Source organism: Apteryx mantelli, chromosome 17 (assembly GCF_036417845.1).
Source record: "Apteryx mantelli isolate bAptMan1 chromosome 17, bAptMan1.hap1, whole genome shotgun sequence".
NCBI lineage: Eukaryota > Metazoa > Chordata > Aves > Apterygiformes > Apterygidae > Apteryx > Apteryx mantelli.
Window position 1 is genome coordinate 7,801,236 of NC_089994.1, and position 26,144 is coordinate 7,827,379.

The window sequence follows — 26,144 nt, forward strand, 5'->3', positions numbered from 1 at the left end:
TTTTGTAGCTCATGGAATTATCATTATTGTTCCCCATTTAGACCCATAGCTGTCTGATCCTATGCATTCCTTTAAATCTTCTTTCCTTGAACTAAAGATGAATCATACAATAGTCTTTTTCTCTTTACATCAAGTCGCTTTTAGCCAACACTCAGTCAGGACTAACTGCTAGACAGGAAAGGCCTTTCAGCTAGCACTCAATCTAGACATTTTTGCAAGAAAAAAAGCACCTCTTTATATTAATCCAGGCTCTCTCTCACTTTCTGCATCATCTGTATTTTTTCTGCAAAATTCTTCTGCTTTCCCTCTGTCTCCCATTGTACATGTATTCAAACATAGTTCAAATTTCTAAATTGCTTTGACTATGACTTTATCTCGGGCAATGGTATTTCCTTGAATTTAATTTGGAGACTGTCATTATTTCAGAAAGGATTCAATTGTTCTATATAGTTATCTTAAGGAAGAAACAGTCATTACATCCAACAGATGCAATGACCTTTTTGCCCCTCCACCCTTTCTTCAAATACTTTAGCTTCACTTGCTTCCTTTAGAAGGTCTAAAGTTATGAATCTCTAAACAACACATCTCAAACAAAGATGCCATGCTGTTTTGTGAAATAGCTCACACCTACAAGTATATGCTGATTTTCAGCCACGATCTCAAGAAAAAGCCCCAAGAGGACAATAGGAACAACGTTCAATGATTCTTCCAAAATTTACTGACATTCAAAGATTTTCCCACTGTTCTGGAAAGCAAGCGTACCATTCCTGCATCAATTTTCTTTATCATGTTTGCACTTTACCAAAGAGAAATTTTATTCAGTTTAGTTAAAGTTTTAAAAATCCCTACAGGCCTACCAGTTTTAAAATATTAATGTTGCACTGAAAGAGAAAATTCTTATGTATTTAGCACAAATGATAGTTAATTCTCTCATATCTGATAGTTTCTCTCTTCATATTTTTTTTTCATTTTTAAGCTCAAAGCTCTCCCAACTGTGACCAGAAACTTTAATGTAAAAGTGTGAGATACTACATTCCTACTTGGCTCCATATACCAACTGATTTTTCTAATCACATGCTATCTTGATAACAAGGTCTTCTCTTTAGGAAACTCTTTGTTGTTCTGGAACTCTTTGCTGCAAAGTACACCTCTCCTGTTCCAGAGGATGACCAGGGACATTTGCATGTTTGCAAATTATTGGAAGAAAGGAAACAGCCATCTGTTCCTAAGCATGTTCTTTCCCTTAAGCAACCAATTCCTTGTTCTCATGCTTGGGGAAGAGTTTGCAATTAGCCTCCAACAAGGCTGTCTGGATAATGCCTCAGCATTATCTTGCTTATACACCAGCTTGTGTATAATTATGAAATTACAGTAGCACATTTTTTCTACCCACCTGGCTAGCTGCCCTCCCCCAGGATTCCTGAACTGGAAAAGACACTACAGAGAAGAAGCATGCCTTTTTCTACCATTATTTTTCCTCCATATAATAGAAAGTTTTCACAACTCCTTTGGCGGTTGTACAGTAATCTGTTTTATTTTTTGTTATAATAAGCCATAACCCTTCCAAGTTCCCTTCCCCTGCAATACATACAGTAGTCCTGCAATACTGATGAAACCAAAAATAAGCCTGCTGTAATAGGATAAGAGTATATGAGTGGATATACCATGTATCTTTAGGCTCAGTTTCAGATGTGAGCCTTCATCTTATCTCAGAACTGTTGAAGCATACCACTTCTTATTTAAGATTTTCACAATATCTCAAGATGCCATCTGGCTATAACAAACTGAGAGCCGTGTCATGCGTTGTCCTTTCAAATGTGACTGATGCGCTACACAAGCCAGAAGCCACTACTTTAAATTTATAAAGGCCTTTTCTTGCCATGAATACTGTTTTCTCCTAGCTTTGAATTACTTGTTTATTATCTACTTCCACTTGGAAAGCAAGATTGAATTTATGACAACACTATACATTTCATGTCTCTGTGATAACAGGTGAGAATTCTTCAAAATAACTTCAGTTAGTTTCTTCATATAGAAACAGGTGCTGCCTGTTTCTCTTTTCCTAAGGTTTTCACAGTTATATGGATTACATCTTACTGGTACTTGAAAGCTCGGTTTTGCCTTCCTGATACATTCACTCATTGTCCAGTGATGCATTTTCCTTCTTTTACTACTACAGGTAAATTGTGAAATGGGTTTTTAGGGGTTTCCAGGGTATAAACAGCATTTGTACCATGCAACCACAGTATTGCACCAGTGTAGTATAACCTGCATCTTTGCTGGAAATGATTAATTGATTATCTCATTTGCAATTTAATCAAGAGAAATTATTCAGTTTAGTTAAGGTTTTTGTGATTCTGAAATACCTACCAATATTAAAACAATGATGTTACATTGAAAAACAAAGTTCTTAGGTGTCAGGTATCACTGGTTACTAATTCTTTCACTGCCCTGTTTCTAACCAAAAGTTTAGATGATAAGCAGTAGTTCAACTCCATCTGCTTCTGTTTAATGTTTTTCCTCTAGCTCAGCATTTAGTATACCCATTATTACAAAACACCCATTCCTTTTCTAAATATCTGCCTGGTATTAGAAATATCTAGCAGATGAATAGACATCTACTTCTCCAATCCATTACTGAATTATATTGGATTCCACCACAGTTTTAACAGCTAAGATTCTGCCAGGAACCTGGGTTTCAAAACAGATTCTGTATTTGTCACCACAGACCAACCTCCTCTGCTTTTCCTTGTTGGAAAAGTTGTAGCTGTTATAATAGCTTTGCCCATGAAAGCAGGACAACTAGTTTACTGAAAACCAATTATTTGCAAACTGTGTTTTACCAGTGCCACATCTTTAAACATAATTTCCATTGACTGATTTTGTTAGCATTGATTAAAGTTATTATCATTAAAAATCCAAATCTTATTATCTCACCCGTTGTCTTGGCTAATCTGATTTAATTTAAATTTCTAGAAATTCAATTTTCAAATTTGCGATGGATATATATTCACTAATGACTGCCCTTACCTGAAACATGGCAGGTGATTAACTTTTGGTTTCTCTGTATTCTAGACTTTTACCCTATCTGGCCTAATTACTGTAATGTTTGAGTGACTTTTCACTACGCCACGCAAATTCTACTGCATTTTCAGCAATTTATTGCTTAATTGCCCAAAACCATGTAGCTGAGATCTCTCTCTCCAGTTTTGCTCCCACAGCATGGCACTTATCTTCTTCCTAAAATAAATGAGAGAGATCTTCTAGGATTTTGTGATGCTCTACCCCGACTGAATCCTGACCCTGACTCCTGCCCTCTTTATGGCTAGTTTTCTCCTTTGTAGCACTGTATATTTGAACTGCTTCCCTTATTTTTGCAGTACTGCTAATTTTCCTTTCCTTATAAATGTATTACTTTTTCTAATTGTCAAAAAAATCATTAACCGAATTAGCCTTCACTTTTCTCCTGCCTGTGCTATTAGAAAAAGAATTTCAGCTAAGGTTCTTTCTGACATTCTGCCTTTCTTGATAATGGCTGCCGTCTTCTCTGGTGTTTTGCTGTTAAGACTCATGACTGTGAAAAATTATATAGCTTCAGAGTGTCTTAGAATGACTCCAGAACTGCAATCCCAAATCCATATGAGCATCTACAAACTGGTTTATCATCAGTTTAGCCTAGAAGTGCTTTCAGGCAGGCATTATCAAGATCCTCTACCTATTTACTTCTCAGCTTTGTTCCAGCCACTGTGGCTGCACTTGAGAAATATAATTACATTTAATAAATAGCCTAGAGTGTGTTTTTAGGAGGCAAATCACGTAAACAGCAGAAAATAAAGATATAAGCTTCTTCTAGGGGAATAGAAGGACTGCTTGAATTGCAGCTCTAACACTGTAGAAGCCCATTATTCTGTGAATCAGATGGTCTCCCTTGGGATCACTCAGCTCTTAAGTTTAGTAAGTCTTGAAGGCTGGTAAGTTTGAAGAGAAAACAAAATTGCTTTATTCTTCATGTTCCAGCTCTAATAAGCATTCTTTTGCCTTAGACAGGATGTTAATCAAAATTTGAGACCTTATGGAGTGTGAGGGAGCAGCAAGAGTTGGCTCCTCTAAAAGGGAAAGCCAAGGGTAACAGCAAGGCAGGCCGTGGCCATGACCTCACTGACAAGCAACACAGTCCCGCAGGACCAGAAGAAGAGCAGAACAGCTCCGTTGCAGCAGCCAGGTTCAACTAACAGTCCAGATTGCCAGACAAGTCCATGGGAATGAGGCAGTTTGGGGATCAAGCCAGGAAGTCAAGTCAGCAGATCCGTGAGGGACATGGCATAAACATAGGGGATAGCATAAACATAGCTGCAGTATAACTTGGGCAAAGACCAAGGGTGAGTGCCTGAGCAGCTACTGAGCAAAAGCGCTGGGAGTCTCCCGGCAAGTCTTCTCACAGCTTTTTCCTAAAGTTACGCAGTTGCACCCTATCAGAGCTGATCTTGACCACAGGCAGCTAACTCTAACAAAAGCCCTGATAACAGGGTAGTTTTCATTTTGATGAGACATTTTAGTCATGCAGGCAGCACGTCAGCTTAGTGTAACAAATATTTTTGCAAGACTATTTCCCTAAGCACTGTCAGGAACAAGATAGCCTGTTAGCAGCTCTTTTCTTGCAAAAGCTGTGGAATAAGGAGGGAGTGTGCTTAGTCCAAAACCCAAGACTGTTATTTTTTCTTTTTTTTTTCCTGCCAGACTACTGTTTACATCAGTCAGTTTTATGAACTGACTCCCTCAGTGGCCCTACCAAAAACTGTACCAGCAAAACAGAGGATGCAGCATAGGCAGAAAAGTAGACTGTTGGGGTAGGGTTATTTAAAATGCCACTGCTGCTAAAACAAATATATCTGAAGTTTTGCCTTCAGCTTATATGCTGCTCCTTACTGTAGGCTGCATTTTTAATCCACCCCATCTGAATAATCCTCTATAATGCTTTCTCAGTTATGTTTCAAATATCTTCTTTCCTTTTGGCCTTCTGTACACAGGAGTTTCCTAATATTTTTAAAAACTTAAGTCAAACTTTAACAAAAAAAGTGTTTTCCCACCACTCTGAGTGACCTTTTCTCTGTTGCTAGAGTCCCTTTATTTACACTTACTCTCTTTATAGTGATCAAATTTGCAAATCCAGTTTGCAGTTCCTACAAATTAATTTAGAGTCTTCACATCAATCCTTATCTTTTGTCCAGTTCCTTATAGTTCCCTTCTTATCCTTTCAAGCTTTTTTAAATCTCTTTCCTCACATTGTTCCCCCTTCCTGAAACATCTGGTATCCCGAGCTCATTCCATATCTGGTTCCATGTCTGCCTTTGTGGACTGTTTAATTTATATTACATACTCTTTGGACAGACACTCAGGTATTAATTTTCTGGAAAACATTGTGTACCCTGATGCTACTAAGCACATTTTTCTTAAATAAGACAAAGAAAGAGAGAAGAGTGGATGATATGCTTTGGAATTTAATATCCAATAAGAGAGAACAGAGTAAGAGTTCATCTCACTGGTGAGATACTGTTTTTCTACTGGGGAGAAGAGGATGAATATTTTCTCCAGAGGGGGACAAACTGAAGAATACAAAAACCATTGAAAGTACACTTCATAATTTACATGTTTTTGTATGCGAGTTGGGAAAGAATTCTCACCTTTAATCCTTTACAGTGTCTAGCCCTGCAAAATCCATGCATATATTAAGGTTAAATCCATCAGGTTAAAAATGGATATGCCACTTCCATGTTTTACTGTTTTTTCAGCAACAAGAATTTTCCTTCCTTTTTAACTTGTCTCTTACCGATATGTTCTGGGTAATCTTGATATATTCTTCCAGTTATTTACAGGATTTTATACCTGTCTGTGCAAGAAATTTCTCTTGGCAGGAGATAAAGCCAACTAATCTCTGTAAACTCACCTTCCTTCTTCTGCATCTACATATTCTTACACATACACATTTTTACATATACTTCTCCTTTCTCTAATGATGTTACTATTACATCATCTAAGAGATCATCTGGTTTACAGTAATTTATAACCATCAGTCATCTTGTAAGTGTTCATTACTTTATCATTTACTTTACTTCATCATTTTATAATTTATGGACGGAAATTTTGTCCTAGGACTACAGATTCCAATTGAGGACTTGGTAGTAGAGATACACAGTATTATTATTCACTACAAAATACAGTAATAAATGCAAACCTCTTAAAATGCAATATCCTGTTGGCATGAGTGTTCTGAGAGATGGCCAAAACCCTACATTAGCTCTAAAATGTTTTTTTCCAGACAATTAATAGCAAAAGCATTTCAACTGAGCTAATGATTTCTTGAACAGTTTTATTATCAATTCCAAATTCAGGGAAGGAAAGAAAAAGGATAATTATTGGGGAACAGACCTATGATGTTTTTCTGGATTATTTGTTGTGTCAGGATTTGCATTGTGAAAACTAATAAATAAATCCTCAAGCAGATTTTTAAGCTACATTTTTACAGAATTTTCACAATTTTACAAATCTATATTTGTCCATATATAAAATGGGCTTAAGTGTCAGGTGACCTCCCCTTTGCAAAGGCAGAAACAAACAAATATAGAGACCATATAATTTTGCTTGTATTTCAGCACCTTTTAAGAGGCTAGTGAGCTGGATTTTTTTTCAAGATTTCATGTTTTACTTTTTTATTGCAAAGTTGAATTTTTTGATGATAGAAAAATCAGTTATACATATATGTATATCTGTTTTATGAATATTTGGAATTTGCAGGAACTTGAAATGCTTAAAAGTCACAAAGAAAACTGCAAATTACCTAAACTTATAGACGCTATTCTTTTTAATATTCTATGTATTTGAGGACAGAATTTTTCTACCTTTTTTAATCTTAACCATCTACCCTTCTTCTAAATGCTCTTGTAACAGATTAGCCAACAGATTAGCTTTATATTCTCACTCTGGATATAGGGGTCAGGCATTTGCAAATAAGAATGTATTTAGATGTTCCCTTCTCATATTTGATATGGAAAATTTTTTTGTTTACATGTGTGCGGGCAAATCCAATCTAATTCAGCTCCATATGCTAGAGAAGATCTATATAATTGTATTATATTTGGGGAGGAGGGTAAGCTTGTGCAATATTTTTCTTTTCAAATCCACAGAGGAACATGATAGGTTCCTATTTGATTGTAATAGAAGATGTTTAACTAAAGTGACTGGGGATTTTTAAACTTAAAAAAAAAAAGATTTTCTCACTGTCATTTCTTTTCCTCTTGGTTCTCATTAATTAACTTTTACTTTTTTAACATTTCTTGTTGCTTTGTCCCCATTTCTTTCAATTTCTTCATCTTTTACCTGTTCTATTTTAATTCTACCTCCATTTTTTCAGCCACTCACTTTTCATTTCTTTACTTCTAGCTATTTTTCTTAGGCAAAGAGAAAAAAGGAGTCCTAAGAGAATTTTTCAATACCTTGTCCTGTTCCATTAAAAAAAAACAAAAAACTTTTTAATCACTTATTTCCAGCTGCACTATTCCATACAAAACACACTAATAGAGCTACAGTCAGAAACCCAGAATTACAGAATTTTTACAGAATTATAGCTAGAACATAATTGAAATTGAAAATCCAAAGCAGTTTCTCTGATTTCAGCAGCAGTTCTAAAGAATTAGTGGAAGCACAGAACCTTTTCAGTTTCCAGGTGTTTCAGCTATAATGTGCCACAGACATATGAATGTTCTGAATGAACAACAGAGAGGTTACAATGAAGAATCTTATGTTTGATCCATGAACACAGAAAATGGAAAATATAAAGCTGCTCACATTAGTCCAAGCTGCCAAATAAGTAATTTTTTCTTGGGCTGTCTTACCAACAATATTAATAGATATCAAATGATGGACATTACTGAGAGAAAACAACAAAGAAAAACTTAAATGCCTATCAAATTGGAATGAAAATTTTTAGTATTGCATTTTGCAAACTTAAAATTCTGAAATGTAGTATTTTGTACAGATACATTTATCTACTTTGCAGTTATTCATAGAGTTCTCAAGGTTACTATATTCTTTATGTAATCTTTTTTTTTCTACACTGTAGCCACAATTTGTCATAAGAATTTGGTCATAAACAGTGCAAGACTTGTATTGGGACAAACTTCCACATTCATTAACTTCTGTTGGGAATTACTGATTTAAATGCACTTTATAAGGTAATGTGGAAATATATAATGAATTGTTCCAATGGATATGCTTAACACCTTTCCCACTGTTCACAGTGAAATAAAATACTGCTGTATAGTTTGATAATCTTCAGGAAATTTTCACAGCAGTTACACTTCTCAGGTATAAAATAGCTGAGAATGCTTCAATGTTTTTGAGGTTTCAAATGGAATGTTCCTCTTATGTTGCTTACAGTTTTCTTTAATAATGTAAGCATTTTTGTTTTTACTTGAAGTAAACTGGAAAATCTGAGGGTATCTCAGAATGGGTATTTTGGGAGCATTGCAAGATATAAACCATGTAGTGATTGGGTGAAGATAATGAAATAGTTACCAAAAATGTTATATGTAAGAATGTTTCCATTCCTTTTTGAAGATATGATTCTTATTTATCTCTTGTGGCTATTATTTTCACAACATTGTATGGATAGAAAAATGCCTCCTTCATTGGTATCATGTTTATAATAATTTCCTGGATTTATCAGGAAAAATTATTGTTGAGTATTGAAAAATCCTGGAATGAATCCTTGGTGCTTAAGTGTAATATGCAATGATTATTAACGTTCTCTAAATATGAATGGAATGATTTGTTAAAAGGGATCTTCTCCTTTAAAGAGAGAATATGAGTGCATTGTAGAAATTCTTCATATTAGACAAGTATCTGACTAAAGTTATGATGTTGAAGTGCCTAGGAATCTTAATAGAAATAAAGATCTAAGTTGGAACATGCTAGAAAAAAATGACCTTTAGCATAAATGCCTATGATTAACATACTTCCTTTATCTACTTTTGACAATAATTGATATTTATTTTAATCAGCTAGAATACTTTCCCTTTCTGTTCAAAACATTACGTCTGTGTACCCCTACTGCTGCTCAGCATTCCAGCCAAAAGCATTAGTACCACGGACAGCTCCAGTGGCATCAAGGACTTCAGCACCGCAACAGATGGGCAATAACACTGAGGAAGTACAGGCTGGCCACTGATTTCTAAGAGACCTTTCTGATTTCAGTTTACAGACCTTTCTGATTTCAGCATTGGATTGTTTTTTTTTTTTGGTCATCCTAAAAAGGTCATCAGTGGAACTGCCTGTTCAGATCAGCAGGCAGACAGACATTAACTCTTTTGGCCAAATTCAGCTTTCACCCATAAGTATACAACATGCAAGTTGTCCCACATACCATGGTAAAATGTGGCCCTTTTTCCTATGTATTATTCCAAGCTTACTGTTATACTATGAGGAAAAGTAAGGCAAGGAAAAAAAAGTCTGAGTATGTATGGTGTGCTGAACAACAGAACACAGAAATGGAATATTTTAATGTTATGACTGTGCTGTAGTACTTCAGTCTTGTTTTAAAATGTTAACAGCAGAATGTTTCCGTAGTATGAAATCTTTAGTAATGAATCATCCTTTTTATTTTAAAAATTTGTTTATAGTGCTAACATGATTTTGAACACAACTAAGTTCTCCCAAGTTACACCTATTGTTTCTAAATCTTCAGTTTTAGACTTTCCTTCATGGTTGCCAATTATTAAAAATATATAAACTAAAGGAAGAAGTATTCTTTGGTGAAATGCAGTATATCAAAAACAAGCGAACTAGATTCCTGAAATTGCATGCTCAGGTTAGAGGGACTGTCACCAAGCAAAACAAAAGTTCTTTCTAAAACCAGATTGTGCTCATTAATAGAAATAATAACATATTCTGTGTGTTTTCCACACTTACATTGAAATACTATTGCTGATACTGTTGTTTCCTTCCCTACAGAGTCGAATGGCAGAAAGTTTGCGTCTCTTTGATTCCATCTGCAACAACAATTGGTTTATCAACACTTCCCTCATCCTCTTTTTGAATAAGAAAGATCTGCTGGCAGAAAAAATCCGGCGCATCCCTTTAACAGTCTGCTTTCCTGAATACAAAGGCCAAAACACTTATGAGGAGGCAGCAGTCTACATCCAACGCCAATTTGAGGACTTGAATCGCAACAAGGAGACCAAGGAGATCTACTCACACTTCACCTGCGCTACTGATACCAGTAACATCCAATTTGTGTTTGATGCAGTGACAGATGTCATCATTCAGAACAATCTCAAGTATATTGGCCTCTGCTAAGAATCCTTGGGCTTAATCTGTTTTCCTGAAGTGATAAAAAAAGGGGCTAACCACCTCCACTTCTAGTGGAAAAAATGGGGCAAAGCTCAGGAGCCCAAGGAGAGAAAAGGGGAAATCTGATGTATGTACACAGATCCTCTTATGCCCCCTTAACCTGCCACATTATTTTTCACAAATATATGTTTTGGAGAGTAAAAGCCTCCTCTCTAAAAAATGCAACCCCCTCCTGCCCCCTCCCCTACAAACATAAATCCCAAACAAAAACAAAAAAGAGATTGAGGCCTAATTCTGTGGAGATGTTTTCACCACAGTCACTGCACTTTTATTCCATTTGTTTCATTCCATTTCCTACAGTGGGAGTGTTATCATATTCTGTGTAAGAAATAATTCTTCATCCAGTTGTCCTAAAAATCATTTTACTGACATGAAGATATAAAGCTGGTGAGTGAGAGATGAACTTGTTTGCAGGGGGTGGAGCAGAATGGTTGTGTTGGGGAGAAAAACTAGTTCAAATCTGAAGCTACAAAACAGAAGAGTTTGAGCAAAATATTACTTACAGTTGTAAAGAATGGGCATGAATCCACACTGCTGGTACGCGCAGCCAAACAGTATAAACACACACGTAATGTATACACATGCACATGATTCACAGCATATACTATGTACACACTTCTGCTTTACTTTACTGTTTATCATGGACACCTTGCCTGTCTAAGGAATTGTTGGTGCATAACTGTTCTGTGATTTCCAACCTGACTAGCAGCCCTTTCTGCTCTTTAAGGCTTCAAAATATGCAGCAAAACTATATTAAATGAATCTATGAATAGGCCAAATCAAGGTCAGTGTTTCTTCTACTGGTAAGGAGTTTTATACATCAAAACGGTCTTCTTTTACATCTTTTTTTGCCAAATCTTGTGGTGTTTCACAAAAAACAAACTCTATATTTAAGAAGTAGGTTAGTGTTCCTTTTTTAACAGATACAAAAAATCACAAGGCAGTTTTTTAATTATTGTTGTAGTGTCTGGATTGCTGAGTGTGAAAGTTGCCAACAGACAATTCTGTTCCACTGCTCCCAATAACTTCTGGGAAATACTGTAATATTGTAACAGACTTCCCAAGAAGCAGGAGCCATTGAGATTGTGTAGTATATAGCCTCCAAAGTCTTTTTTTTTTGTTGGGCTTTTTATTATTTAAAAAATGTGATGTATTATTAGAAGGTTAAAGATGAGCGATATGAACAATAACTAAATGTCTTGATATTTCAATTTAATAAATTATTTACAGTTTAGTGAAGTTAAGGAAACTGAAGAGATGCATTCCTCAGCTCCAGGTTTCATCTCATAAAGAAACACTACTGGATGGAGTAACATTCCGGCAAAACTAAAGCAAGTTTGAATGTGTAAGAAGCTCTGTGGGACTATACTGGAAAATCTCAAATGGATCATATAGACCTAAGTCTTTGGTCAGTTGATTCTTTCCCCTGCCATAGAAAAGACTTCTTAAAGACTTCAGTGTAAAGTTGGTGTGTAAATATATGTTTGATAATTGTAAAGCACATACGTACACAGAGATACAGACACACATGCACACTGGAAAATAACCTTCTACTTTTGTTTCCCCTATGTACTATGATTAGTGCAAGAAATCTCAGCCAAGGGCTCTAAGAAATTCAAAACAAAATGGTTAATAACATCAACATTAAAATTGTCCACTTAAGAAAAAATAAATAATTCGAATGATACTGAACTTGTCTATAGCGTGTTCATTAATTAGTAGTATGATATAGTAGTTACTTAATTGGATAATGTTTGTAAAGTTTTCATTCATTTATGACAGATTGATGAATGTTGTTCATTTACTCTAGATCTTTTTCTTCAGTTCAATCACCAAAATTCAGCAAAATTTCAGTCTTAAGCAATTGCATTTGAGCAATTCAGTAAATTACAAGGGATGTCTTCCCCTTTAACAGCTTTACAACATATGAATGAATGTTATGGTGAAACTACAGGAAAGAAACTTCCATGGTATCTGCAAGATACTTAGGATGCCCCCCTGCATATTGCCATACAGAAACAGGTACTTTGCAATGATGATTTTCATAACATCTGTGCTCAAAAGTATATGTCTAGGTGTAAGCACATACATAAATTCTTAATTGTGCCTGAAGTTGGTCTCATCAACTTCTATTTAAAAATTGAAAAAAATGAAAAATCACTCCACATTTTTATACTACTAAGCTCTCAATATGAACTTCTGTTTGGCAAGTGTTTTTGAAACATCAGGCTTTTTTTAAAAAAAAATCTAAATATTGTTTAAAAGTGATATAAAGTGATCTATCAGCATAAGTCTTATTGACAGTTTGTCATTGAAGTTTACTTGAAAACTCCATCCATTCAGAATATACCAAGGTTCTTCCAGAACCTAAACCTTTAAAAGACTAGATTCATTGCAATTATTACGTCCTTCACCAAGATGTCAGTACCATCCCTAACAATCCATAAAATGTTCACTTGCATTTCCAATAAGTACGCACCACAGTTTCCAGAATATTTGCAGAACCTTTTCTCCAATGTCAGCCACTATTTTGTTAAGAAACTAATATAGGTGACCATCTCACACTGTACATGTAAGAATTTCTCCCTTAATATTCTAAAATCCAAGATTAAGATTTTGCTGTCACTCTTTGTTTAAGAACTGATAGATAATGTCAAACAGGGTTTATTGTCTTCCAGTATGCTAGTTTCTTCTACAAAACACTGCAGGTAAAAGAGCATACTGGGCAGCTCTTTGCATTCCTTGATAATCCATTTATCAAAATTATGGATGTGAAAATTCCAGAGGGAATGAGTACATTTTCTGACTTGTTAGTCAGACTTATTAGTCCAATCTAGGATATTCTTATCTAAAATAAAAAGGGGGTTAGATCTAAAGCAATCAGCACTTAATTTGAAGCCTAGAGCAAAGCCAGCAATATAATCAGTTACTGTATCCCTAGCCAGACAAGATGTAAAAACCACGATCACAAGCTGAAGGGGATTGCAACTCTTGTAGAAACAGCATATCAGTCTGACAGGAGGCTTTTGCTTCATGTTTTCTCCACTCATAAAAAATCACTTGCTAGAGGATGTTAGATATTTAAATTCCTGGAATTTAAACAGACTTTGACTTACAACCTTTCAACCCTGTTTATCATTTCTGAGATCAGCTGAAAATACCTGACAATGTCTGGAGCAAGTTTCATTTGTTTGTTTGTTTCTGGACATTTCTACCAAATGCATGAGAAAGACCTAACCTTTCTCACCTTATATTTAAGTGTCCTTCTTTTGACCTGTTTGAGGATATCTACAGTCAAGCTAGGACTTTTTTAAGCAACATGGAAGCTCAAGCTAATAGAGATCTGGGACTGCATACAAATATACTGAATACACTTGAAGGCAGTGGTTCATGGGGTAATCGTTTTCAACTTTACTAGAGTGCAACTGTAGCCAAAAATATTCTCAGAGGGTCAAGTCATAGGTTAGGACTTTCAATAGTCTTCAGTCCTGACCTAATCAATGATGGGAAAATCCTATCTATTTTGTAATGCGATACTTTATCCCTGCCCTGGAGATGTGGGGCCCCTTTAAGCATGCCTTTTTGACTGTTACACCTGAAGGACAGAGGCAAAAGAGCCAATGAGGCGGCACCTCAGGGGTATAGGAGACTTGGCATGCCTAACAGGGAGCATTTGGTGCTCTCACTGGAAACCAGAAACTACCCCCTCCTGCCTGTGGTATCAGGCTGCTTGACTTGGTGAGTTTGCTGAAAGCTGTATGTGCTGATGGTTGCTAGTACAGGATTCTCTAGTCTTAGTCTACTATTAGAGCACTATCATTTACTTAGTGACTTACAGAACATTTCCAGTCTAAATTTCCTTCTATAGTGTAATATCACATTATTATCCACTTGAACTGAAGAAAAAAAAAAGTATAAAATGAGTTTGGGCTTCCTTTGACATGGAATGGAGTACTACTATTTGATGGTATGTCCCCCTTCACCTCTAGATTTTTTGGTATTGTAGCCATTTCAGACTGGTGAGAGAAGTGACAAGAAAACACTGGTCTTCACTGGATCATAGCTTCAAAGTAAGGAAGCCAGGTAGGCAAAGTAAAAGCAAAAGTGCAGTCAATTTTGAGGGGAGATAAGAGATGTATTTTATAAAAATCCTTTATTCAACTGTGAAGGTTCTTCCAACAGAAGTATTGTAGGCATCCTACAATAAAAGTGGAGAAGCTAGTATACTTTACCAAAGAACTAAAAGCTATTTCTAAGGAAAATTCACATTTCTCACTCAATGAAGATAATAGGGAGAAGAAAAACTGAAGTAGTGCATGTCACTAAATGTTCCCATTTAACTTAAGAATAGGAATGGGGAGGAAAAAAGCAGTAAATTTTTAAGATTAAATAATCAATTCACATATACATGTTCTCTTAATAGGAATTCCTTACTATTAACTCTCTATTCATTTAATCCCCATGATGTTTTTGATTTTAGTATTCTGAGTAACTCATGGTTACTCAGTTACTGTCTTCTAGCTGAAGAACTGAAGATTTTTAAAATTAATTCTGTTTTACATAGAAGGAAAACAATTTTATCTTCCCACTGTATAAAAAAACCTGAGGCATTGGAAGGTTAAAATAGGAAGTCTGTTCCAAAGACAGGTGTTAAAGTGAAATCCCTTGACTCTTAGTCTTCGATCTGGATAAATCATGCAATTAAATTTGCATCCAGTTTCTCAGTGCTCAGGTTTATCAGTGATGCAGTGCACTGCCACCTGAAAGAACTGCACTAATGCAGCTGGGATTTCACTTCACCTGGGCAACAATGACATTCACAGAAGAAATGTTCCATCTGTTGCAGTAAGAATGCCATCTGTCCTGTTATCATTTGCACTTCATACAGCAAAACACATTTCAAAGGGGAAAAAAAAGTATCCTTAAACAGCCCTTATCCACAGATTTGATAGGTTATGATTTCCTAAAGATGGAATAGCGGAGACACTTAGACACAGTAAAGTTAGAGAAATTTCACCTCTTGGACTCTTCCCAAATAGAGGTTCTGGCAAGCTGAAAAACCTACTGCCCCATCCAATCCACCTCAATCATTGCCTAAAAGGATTAAGTAACCTTAAAAGAAAGGAAGGAAAATGGGTAAGAATTATTAAACTTTGCCAGTGTTAGCCATATCTTAGTGAAAGATTTTCCTAGATATATTTTTTGTTTGTTATTGCCTCTGTCGCTTATTACATAGCACCCCCTCAATAATGCTGTTACATATTTCTTGCATGTTAATTAATTATTTTCAGAAAGAATGAGAGCTTTTCCATTAATTTCTCCTGGTGGATATTCTTCATCCTTCCCTTCTGTTTTTTCTCCCTCTTCCCTCTTCTATTGAATACATACATCTATCTTATTTCTGTCTTTCTTCCACCCATTATTTCCTGTCACTAAGTTCTTTCCTCTGGAGAAGCTACCCCTCAGTGTCCTTCCAGTCTCAGTGGATGTTCCCACCCTTTGTTGTTTAACAATTCCAATTTCACTGGAGGATACTGGTATCCTCCTTTATTTAAGTGGCAGATCTTTAAGGTAGTTTGTGCTATTTGTTTTGCAAAGGATATAGATACCTGCAAAAGCAACTAAAAGACCTGACTGGTCATATTGTTCTTTTTTTTTTTTTTTCCTTTTATTTCTGAGATAACACAATAGATCAGGGTCTACAGCCCATATATTTACAAGTCCTGCTATGCTTTAGGAAAAACAGAAAAGTTAGTTATGATACTACTTTATGTCAACACAAATCATGAATGTTGATCACACTAACAGTACAATTTCATGATTGCATAATAATGAATCTTGCAAAGTGTGTGTACAGCCTTAAATATAGGAATTAGAAGTAGTTTGCAAAAAGTGGACTCACCTAAAATAATCACATTTTCCTAAATTACTCCTATTTGGGGAAAGATCAGGTGGCCTGGTGCAGTACTAAGTGGAGTCACTGGCCACATCTCAATGAACAAAAACAGTTATACTTCATGTCAAATGCATCTACAGCTTATGTTTCTTTTCGTCTAGTGTGGAGCATACAGCTTTACTGGCCCCCAAACTTTCCTGTGCTGTAGAAAACATGAGAAATTTAGCTGGGGAAATACTATAATAGTTGCTGATTTCCTCCAGCTGATACAGGGTACATCCTATCTGGTTATCTGGAAGTGAGGTGTAGAAGCAAATGCGAAGAGAAAAGAGTTTCTTGGCTGGTTGAAGAAGGCTGAATTACCAGGCAGAGACAATTTCTCTATCTGTGTCTGTAATATGTCAAACGTACTACCTCAGATCTTGTGACTCTTGTTAGCTATTGGAAAATATTTGCCATTCTCTCTGATAATCCCCCAAATTGTCTCTGTTCATAGCACATAAAATAAATTAAGCACCTTTCTGTTTTTCTTCTAAATGGCCATCTGCATGTGATTCTGCTCTATGATAACACAATTCTGCTCAAGGAATTATATTCTACCCCTTAAATACAGGCATGTACATTTTTATGTATATTGAAATAGTTTTTATCCAAATAAAACCAATACATAGATAGCATCAGTGAATGAACTTTAAGAGTAAAACATACAAAATGTAATTCTTTCTTATATGATCATATATCCCTAGTATATAGAAATTATAAATCTCTAGTACTATTAACCTATGTAAAGTACAGGGAAATAAGCTCAGAAAAACTAGATAATACATATTATTCCCAGAAAAATGAATTGTGACGCACTGGTAGGAAGATCTCTCAACAATGCTCCAAAATGTACTAAAATGGATTATTTCTATGGCTCAAAGAAAAATTTGAGGCTGTCATGTCAACAAAAATAATCATGCCAATGTCAAATGTGGAGAGGCAACAGGAAAAAAAAGAGGTAAGAACGTTACTGGAAAACCAAGTAATCAGGCAGTACTGTTAGTGCTTATCAGGTAAGAAAGGTAGAAGATATTAAGTGTCCAGATTGTGAAAGTGACAAAGAAAAGGGTTTATGTGGTCCCTTTCTTTAAAGGTAAGAAAGACACTCAAGGTTGAAGTTAACAACTTGGAAAGTGTATACAAAATGGAAATGAAAACAGCTACCTAGAGAAGGAAGAAAAGCATAAACAGGAGCTTTGTTAGAAGGCCAGGGCAAGGTAATGATACACTTGAATGTTGTTACAGAAGTGATGGATGAATTTCTTTATAGACAAAGAAGTTGTAGGAGACAAAACCCAGCTAAAAGTAAAAATAATTTTTGGTAACTGAGATTGGAACATCTGATTTAACCATATTAAGCAAATGGCCTAAGGATTCATTTGTCTGTCAGCCTTTGCAGGTCAGGCTGAATGCTAGAATCTGAGACATACAATAAAAGAGGCTCAGAACAATGCATTTATCCAAGGGTAAATGCTTGAAGAGATGCTTTCACATGCAACATGCTAGCTCAGTGTCTACCCCACTGATCTTCTAGACTGTACATATCTGACAGGCTGAAGGCTGCAGGCTTTTTTTCTATCCATCCTTCCCCCCAAACTGTCAGAGGACATGTATGAAAATCTGGTCTGTAAAAAGCTGCATCAGACTAACTTAATCTGGTCAATAACTTTTATCCTGAGCAAACCTTGAAGGCTTTTAATAGCACAGAAATTGACAGACCAGACAGGTGATGGTCAAAATGTGCAGTCATTTCACGGCAGAAGAAATTAAGCTTTGGAAGAGAATTTCTTCTAGAATGGTATGATTCAAGCAAACTATAAAAAGAAAATACTAGAGGCATCACACTCAGATGTGAATACAGAATCAGATGATAGAAGGTTAAATTCTGCTTGCTTTACTCATGTAAATAGTCCCTCTACCTTCACTTTTATTTCTCATAAATAGAAGCTGAGAAAAAGTTGGCTTACATGAATACAGAGTGTGATTGCTGCAAATATTTTAGGATTGAGCTACATGTTGAGAATTAACAAATATAATGGAAATAAATGTATTTAAAACAGATCTGAAATATCAAGTTTTTAATAAAATACTTCTCTTTACTCAGAATACACTTAAAAGGGAATTGCAATGAAGGCACTTGATGCACAGAATTTTTTCCACATAACTAATTTTACAGTTATGTAAATCCCCTCCTTTTTCCTACTACCAGTTACCCTTTCCTGCTTTCTGGAGACAATGCTCCAGAACTGTTCCTTGAAACAAGCTACGATGTTGCTACTTGGAGAAACTGATTTTTATCTACCACCAGTGATGGACTGGTGCTCATCACTGCATGTGATGATATATAGCTCCTGGAGAAGGTGAAATGGGAAAACAGGCATGAGTTTTAGCTCCAGAGAAGCTTCACTCAAAAGCAGCTGCCTCTCAGAGAACTGTAGTCTTTCTTTTGCAAAGATGCACAACTCTCACTGAGTTGGGACTGTAATAGGAGTTAGAAGCAGCTCTTTGTCTGGCAGAAATTCCTGCTGATTTCAGAGTTGTAAATCACTTGCCTTCCAAAGGCCAGGTCTTGAGGAGGGACACAGGTACAGTTGGCTTTCAGCTTTTGCTGAGTTCTGAGCTCAGCAGGGGTAGGCTAATCCTTCCACTGAAGGAGGCAACTTGATTTCTCCTTGCATAGTATAATCTCACGTTTCCTGGTTTCACCAAACTGGTATCTTACAGCTGTGAAAGGTGGCAGCAGTTCCCATCAGGGGCTCCTGAACCAAACTGGTATATTCAGATACCTGCAGGGACTCAGAAGGAACAATGGTAGCATATCTGTCCCTGTTCCCTAAGTGGCAGTGTGGTGTACCATGACACATTCTCCAGTTTGGGCAACGTATTTTGGTTTATGTGGAATTTTTAAGAAGTAATGTTTTATGTTTTGGCACCACCAACAGCCACTTTTGCTTAGTGCTACAGTAAGTCACTAAACAAAATGACAGGTCTAATTAAATGCTTTCTATGTTACCCTCCTTTTTAGTCCTTGCTTTTTAGAAATTACCAAAAAATGGTTTGAACTGGCAATCCCTGCAAAAAAGCCATTATTTTCAAATTGGGCTCTGCTATTATAAATGTTAAATGAATACTACAGTTTGAGGTACTGCATCACTACCAAATTTACCTTATAAAATTCAAACACTGCACTGCAACTAGTCATTACTGTTGCTGTCAAAACTTTCAGCCAAGTCATAAGTAAACTTCAAATTATTATACAAAAACACATCCCAAGACAGCATTAGTGAATAGTTCCATATAATCATAATCAATTATGAATACAGTAGATTTTAAAAAAAGGGTAAAGGCAAGCGATCTGTGAAATATCTTCAACCTCCACTGAAATCTTAACAGTAGACAAAGGAAAAATCCTGAAGGGACTGGACTTTAAACAAGAAAACAAACAAAAGAAATCTCGCTATAGATGTAGCGTGAAGTCTGAAGTGGCTGCAATAGAATTACATTAAAACTATGCTTGATCGAGTACACACTGACTGGCCTTAATTTTATTAAATTTCGTATGAACTGCAAACTGGAACATTCATGTCAAGAAAACATTAATTCACAAATCTAATAATAAGCATTTAAATGTTGCTAATATACACTAGCAATAGTGGATTCAGAAGAAATATAAATTAAATATTTTTCCTATAATCTGCTATGCCCTTCCATTCCTTGCTGTTGCCAAAATAAGTATTTCTTGCTAGCTTTTGAAGTTCCAGCTTGCACCCCACAGCTTTAACTGCACAGTCAAGGAATTTCAGTTCAAATCTGTGCAGCCCATTTAAAAAGCCAGCATAAAATGATTAAGCTTAAAGTTACTTAAAGTATTTTTTCCCATTAAGTCTTCCAGTACGGGTAGGGGGAAGCTACCACTAAAAACCCTAATTTGCTATACTAGTTTGCAACTGTATCTAGATTTTTAGGCACAGAATTTAAAATGTACACCATTAATTATTCAGGATTCCAGATCATGTGTGCAATAATGGCTGTTTACTAAATATGTGCATTTATTTGGTATGCGGCCTGTGTACAGCAGTTTGATACAAAAATAATCACAAGAGGTCGTATGTCATAGAAAAATGCTAGCTTGCAACATATGCACAAATGAAACTTAATACATGGAATTTCAGAACTGACAAGTGATTCCCAGTACCTCAGTTTCTTGGGTGCCCAACTTCGAACACTCTGAAAAACTTTCACTTCCTTCCAGGGCCACATGAATAGCTTTTTTTAATTACCTGCCCCCAGCTTTTATCGTAGAAGAAATTTTTTGTCCTCCAGTTAGTTTTCTGCTTACATAGCTAAACTTTCAACCTACTTAGTATATGCTCTGAGTTCTGGGAGATGGAACCTAAAAAGGGGCAGGTGTTTAAACAGAGTGTTAGTTGAACTTTGCATTCCTACATCTCAAATTCTTAGCTAAAAAATCTAGTGTACAGCAACCACTTAATCCTGAGGAGGTTTCCCTCTTTAACCTGAAACCTTTCTAGTCAGCTTAAGGTCTGCAGCATGCACATATCTGAAAATTGTACCACCAAAGGAGACAAGTGGCAAGCTCCTGCATCCAGACACATCTGAAGGTTAGAGTTAAAAATAAAGTTCAGTACAGCCATGACTGAACAGCAAGGCTTATTACTGAATTATGCAGTTCCCAAACAGCTAAGAAGACCATAGCCAGTATGGATGGATGGTTAATGATTAACAGTGACCTAGGAAAAATCTGGCAACATTTACTTCTATTAAGTTTTTTTTCTCATCCAAGTTTCTCATGATCCAAATATTCACAGGATGGTACCTATGTATCTACATATGTAATCGGCAGATTTCTTTGAAGGCAGTCAGATAGGTCAAGATATACTAAAACAAGTCAAGTCACTGTCTCAGAGTTGAAAATCTGTAAGATGACTAGAGAAATTAATTTAAAAGAAAATCTGATTTTCTATAGTGATGTTTGTGAAATTATTTAGCCCACTATATCAATATCCTTCATACCGATTTAATTAATTAGGACTTTAAATGGTTAAGAGCATGTAAAAATATATATATTTTTAAGAATTTATGTATTCTCACTCAGGAAGGTTCTAAAAATTCATTCAATTTTTTTTAAGCACCAGTAATGTAACAGAAGTCCTCAAATTAGACATTTTCCCTTAAATTTTAGTAATATGACTTTTTAATTGACAATTTCCATCTACTGAAGCTAAAATTTTAAAATTATAATTTTAATTGGTGGAATTGTAACGTAATGGTCAGATTAGAAAATTATTGAAACTATAGTTTTGGAGTCTGGGTATAAAAGTAACAAATCAGGGTAAATTTCCTTTAGTGAGTAACAGATTTTTTTTTTAAAATGAATATATGTAATAAAACTAAAGAAAGCATGTAAAAGGTACAATGACTTACTCTATTCTTCTAGCAAGTCAAAGACAAATTGTCAGCCTGTTTTCCTCAACCTAAACTGAAGCATTTAAAAGTTAGATGCCTAACTCTGACATAGTTAACCTAGCTTATGTTTTTCTCACTGGAGATAAATGGACATCACCATAGCACAGCTCGTTGCATCCTAAACTAAGCACCTAAGATATGTCAGATTTATTGCCCCAGAAGATACTGATTTGTCTCTGCTGGTTTGTCTCCCACTGCACAGGGAGTGTAGGATGACTAGCTTAATTTGACATCTGAAATCAGGCAAAATGAATCCACATTTAGCTTCATATCCTACCATTTAAGTATATTTAACAATATTACCTAGCTTTTGATTCCTAAGGGTAAACAATATTTAAATTAAAGAATCAGTAAAAGCAAACTCCTTCACTGTTCCTTGCATTACCCTCAAATTTTTTCAATTTACCAACTGAAAGCAATGTAAAAGGATCCAGTAAAAAATGTTGCCTCTGAGCCTGATGCTGAAAAAGCATTAATCCTGAATCCACAGAATACTCAGTGCAATGGACGGTGCCCTTAAGTGCTCATTTGTCTCCTACTCTAGTGCTTGCAAGGAGCAGGGAAAGCATATAACATATTTCACAAGACTTGTACTTCCTAACACCAGAAAAGCTTTCTACAAACCCATTTTGCAAAACCCTACATGCTGTGAAATCAGTGCAACATGATTAATACCTAAACATCATTTTGAACGGAAGAGGACAAAGTGAATTTTCAATGTAAGACTCTGAAATACAAACTCAAGGGCACAGGCCATATAATCTGTATCTTGAGGGGGTAGCCCTTACTTGTGTAAGCAGACCTAAAAATTAATGGATCTAGCCTTAAGACTGAGAATTTGCAGGATCAAGCCCTAAAAGAAATACATAGGCAGCACTATTCACATACACATTATGTTAATACAGGGCCTTTCACTTGTTATCTATGTGCAGACACTTTATATATTTTGGCCAAGTGTTCTTACTATTATTACACAATTTGCAAATTGTTTTAGAAGTGCAACAACAGTTCCAGACAACATAGTTGTCTCCACCCATGAAGAACAAAAGACAGCTGTACCTTCCAAAGTTTCCCAATAGAACCCAAAGAATAACCTCTCAAAGGAAAACTAACTAAAGAAAACTAAGATGAACAAAAATAGAAAGATATTGTTTTAAAATGGGATTTTGAAGGAAAGTGGAAAAAATAAATCTGGGGAAAAATATTTAGGGAATCAGGTAAATTCATTTATCTGCTTTGTCTATTTGAATATTTAAGTAATTAAAAAATCCCTACCTTCAGGTAATTTTGCCATCATTTCAAAAATTTGATGTGTGTTCTTCCGACAGATATCTACTGGATCATCCAATAGCTGAGCCAGGGCGGAAATTACTCCATTTTGTATAAACCCATACCTAGAAGCAGCATTGGAAGAGGGATTTAACTAAGCATAACTAAAATATTTGCCAGATGCATAATCTTAAATACTATTTACATTGCACCTATATTGCCAAAACTTGAACTCTGTTATTTCTCACTGAAATTTCTTTATTTGTTTCCATACCATTCAGTAAACGCTAGAATTATACCTACCTGCCAACATGATGCATAGCCATTATGTGGAGGGCTTCTGTTGATTTTTGTCGGACAGTACTGTCATGATCTAGCAGCAAAGTCTTCAGGTTATCCAAGAATCCTACAAAACACAAGTTTATTTTAACATTTCTTATCTTTAGCATTAGCTCAAAATAGCAATGATCACTTTTTATTTCACAATACAAAGCACAAATAATCAGGGAGAATTTTCATCTTGTCCTGACAGTCAAACTCTCATTGCCATACCTCAAGTAGGGAAGAAACTTGATCTACTGCCAAAAATGCCATGCCATAATTCCTCAAATATCTTAACATTAGAATAAAAGTTTACTGATACAAGCGCTCCAGAGAACTAGCATCCCTAATTGTCTGACTTGATGACCAGAGAAGATAAGTTAAGTGGAAAGACCCCACTTAACCAATTTTGTGTTGAATCATACCACAAACTCTTAATGCTGCAAATACTTATGTAATAACCTAACTCTAAAAATAAAGGTACACTGGGTTCTGGAGCTATTACTGGTTTTAAAATACATAAGTGTGTGTTTGCAGGATTGACGCCTACATTTCTGTAAACTTTCTTAGGTGTAACAAAGGCTATGTAGCAGCACATAACCTTGATTTCCATATGCAGCAATATATTTGGTAAATTTGATAAACCATTAAAGGCTATGCATGTAAATGAAAAGCACCCTTGAGAGCACTGACAAAAAAAATGAATCTCTCATTACTTCAGCATTTACTGCTAACCAAACAATAACTCTACTTTTCAATGATTTTTATTGCTACCTCTTATCAAAAAAAAAAAAAAAAAAAAAGGAAGTGAAAGGAGACATAAGTGGTGGCAAACCTGGGGACTTATTTAATGTTGCATAATGAGCTATGTAGATGCACAACAAACTGAATGTTAAATGTTAGGATAAGCTTGTGTGGGTTTCTTCCAAAGCACTGAAAATTTGTGGTGGTTGGATATAATCCTGATGAGTAAGATACATTCAGTTATATTGTCTTTTATCTTTTTCTTCTGAAGTTCTACTGATTTCTTTGATATTCTCATTCTACGATCACTAAGATACTTCTAAGAAACAGTTCGGCATAAAAAGCCCTGATGTTCTAATCCTCCAGTGAAGTTATATCTAGATGTGCCATGCTATCCACTGCCAAAGGAAAGAAAGGCAAAAGATGCCTTCAGAGATTTCGCTGATGAATTTGTAAACTTGATTTATATATCTCATTATTTTATTCATCATTAATTAAAAGGTTTGTCAGTATTTTACCTGATATTGTAATGTGATCTGAGATGTGGCTGGATGTCTGAGATACTGGCTTAGACCTTTCCTTCAATGAAAAGCCCCACTGAGGTCTAATGCGCTTGGGAGTACCCCATATATGAAAAATCCAGGGCTTTGAAGGAAGGTACTACTGTCAGATAGGTATTAGAAGAATGTCTAATGAAGAAAAAAAAAATACTGGCATTTTTGCCATTTTTTCCTGCTCTAGGATAACTGAAAGTTTTTTTTTTCCCTTTCTAAAGAAAATATTTGTTGTAGTTTTAAGTTTATGAAAAGATGCATTAATAATAGGATTAGAGAAGATACCAGGCAAACAAGATTGGAGGTTTCTAACTTTGGACTAATTAGCTCTTTTTTTATTAGCACCTGTTAAGATTTATCTAAAATTCAGAATACACAAGGAAAAAAAATCAGCACTACTTTTACATTTAGGGGTTGATAATTCCTATAGTGAGCATACTCTTAAAATAATAGTCATGTATGTGACATAACATTCCTTACCTTTTTAAGGTAAAACAAGCAGAGAATAAAAACAAAAAATCTTTGTGGCTATTTTGTTATCAAAGACAATGCAGGAGATAAGAAAACAGGGCAAAAAAGTACAGCTTTTTCTCCCGCTGTGTCAGAGTTTGACATCAGAGGTCACTTACCTAGGTGTATTGCCTGGTAGACATTTTCTGGGTCATGGACCAGATCGCAGAGGGCCATCAGCGCCCGCTGCCGCGTCAGCAGCTCAGGGGACTGGAGCTCCTCGTTCAGCTTGGGAAGGGCCCTCTCCCCAAACGCAACGGGAGCTTTCGTGGGATCTATATCCGGAGGCAGCATGGCTGAGATACGAGCCTGTGCCATCCCGAGCTTCCCTGGGACAGATTCCCTTTGTCCCTAGAAATACCCCAAAGCGATTGTACCTGGTGACAGGACCAAGACCGAAACCAGAGACAACTGCTGACTTTAAACTGAGCAGTGCTCTATGCCCCAGAAGAGCTATTTTAGGACACAGTACTTGTTAGGCAGCCATAAAAGAAGAGGCTGGAATGATGCATGAACATTAGCATTAATGCCTGTTCATCAGCTGAACTGTCTTGTCTGGTTTAATTTTCTACTGAACACGGAAAGTTAAAAAAAAAAAAAAAGCTTAAAGTTGCAAAAATTTGAGATTGAGGTGAGGGGAAGCAGGTTCTTTCTGAAAGGTTAATGTCCTACCCCAGAGAAGGGGCTCAAAATAACAATAGTAAAGCGAAAGCAAACAAAAGCCAGTCTTCAAAAAGCATTCATTTAAAAGCAGTCTGGTTTAAACGCGCCCTCAGGGTTCGTTAACGTTTGAAAGAAACGGTGATGCTTGACCCCTCTTCCCTCACGGCTCCGCTGACGGAAGTAGGCGCCTTCCAGTTTTCAAAACTACTCAACAGAAATTACAACTACAACGTTAAAACTTAACTAGAAAACAG

The 26,144-nt window shown here is 35.9% G+C and overlaps 2 protein-coding genes across 2 annotated transcripts in view; one reads left to right on the plus strand and one right to left on the minus strand.

The window, feature by feature from the left end:
* The window catches only part of GNAZ (G protein subunit alpha z), a 55,129-nt gene extending 43,051 nt beyond the window's left edge, over window positions 1-12,078 (plus strand). Inside the window, exon 2 of the mRNA XM_013944864.2 lies at window positions 10,006-12,078. Within this exon, the coding sequence (XP_013800318.1) occupies window positions 10,006-10,350 (345 nt within the window). The 3' untranslated portion in view covers window positions 10,351-12,078. The remainder of the gene's footprint in view (window positions 1-10,005) is intronic.
* Window positions 1-26,144, minus strand: part of RSPH14 (radial spoke head 14 homolog) — a 114,138-nt gene extending 87,994 nt beyond the window's left edge. The window contains exons 1-3 of the mRNA XM_013944865.2: window positions 25,347-26,144; window positions 23,402-23,504; window positions 23,105-23,223 (exon numbers count right to left, since the gene is read on the minus strand). Coding sequence (XP_013800319.2) covers window positions 23,105-23,223; window positions 23,402-23,504; window positions 25,347-25,545 — 421 coding nt within the window. The 5' untranslated portion in view covers window positions 25,546-26,144. The remainder of the gene's footprint in view (window positions 1-23,104; window positions 23,224-23,401; window positions 23,505-25,346) is intronic.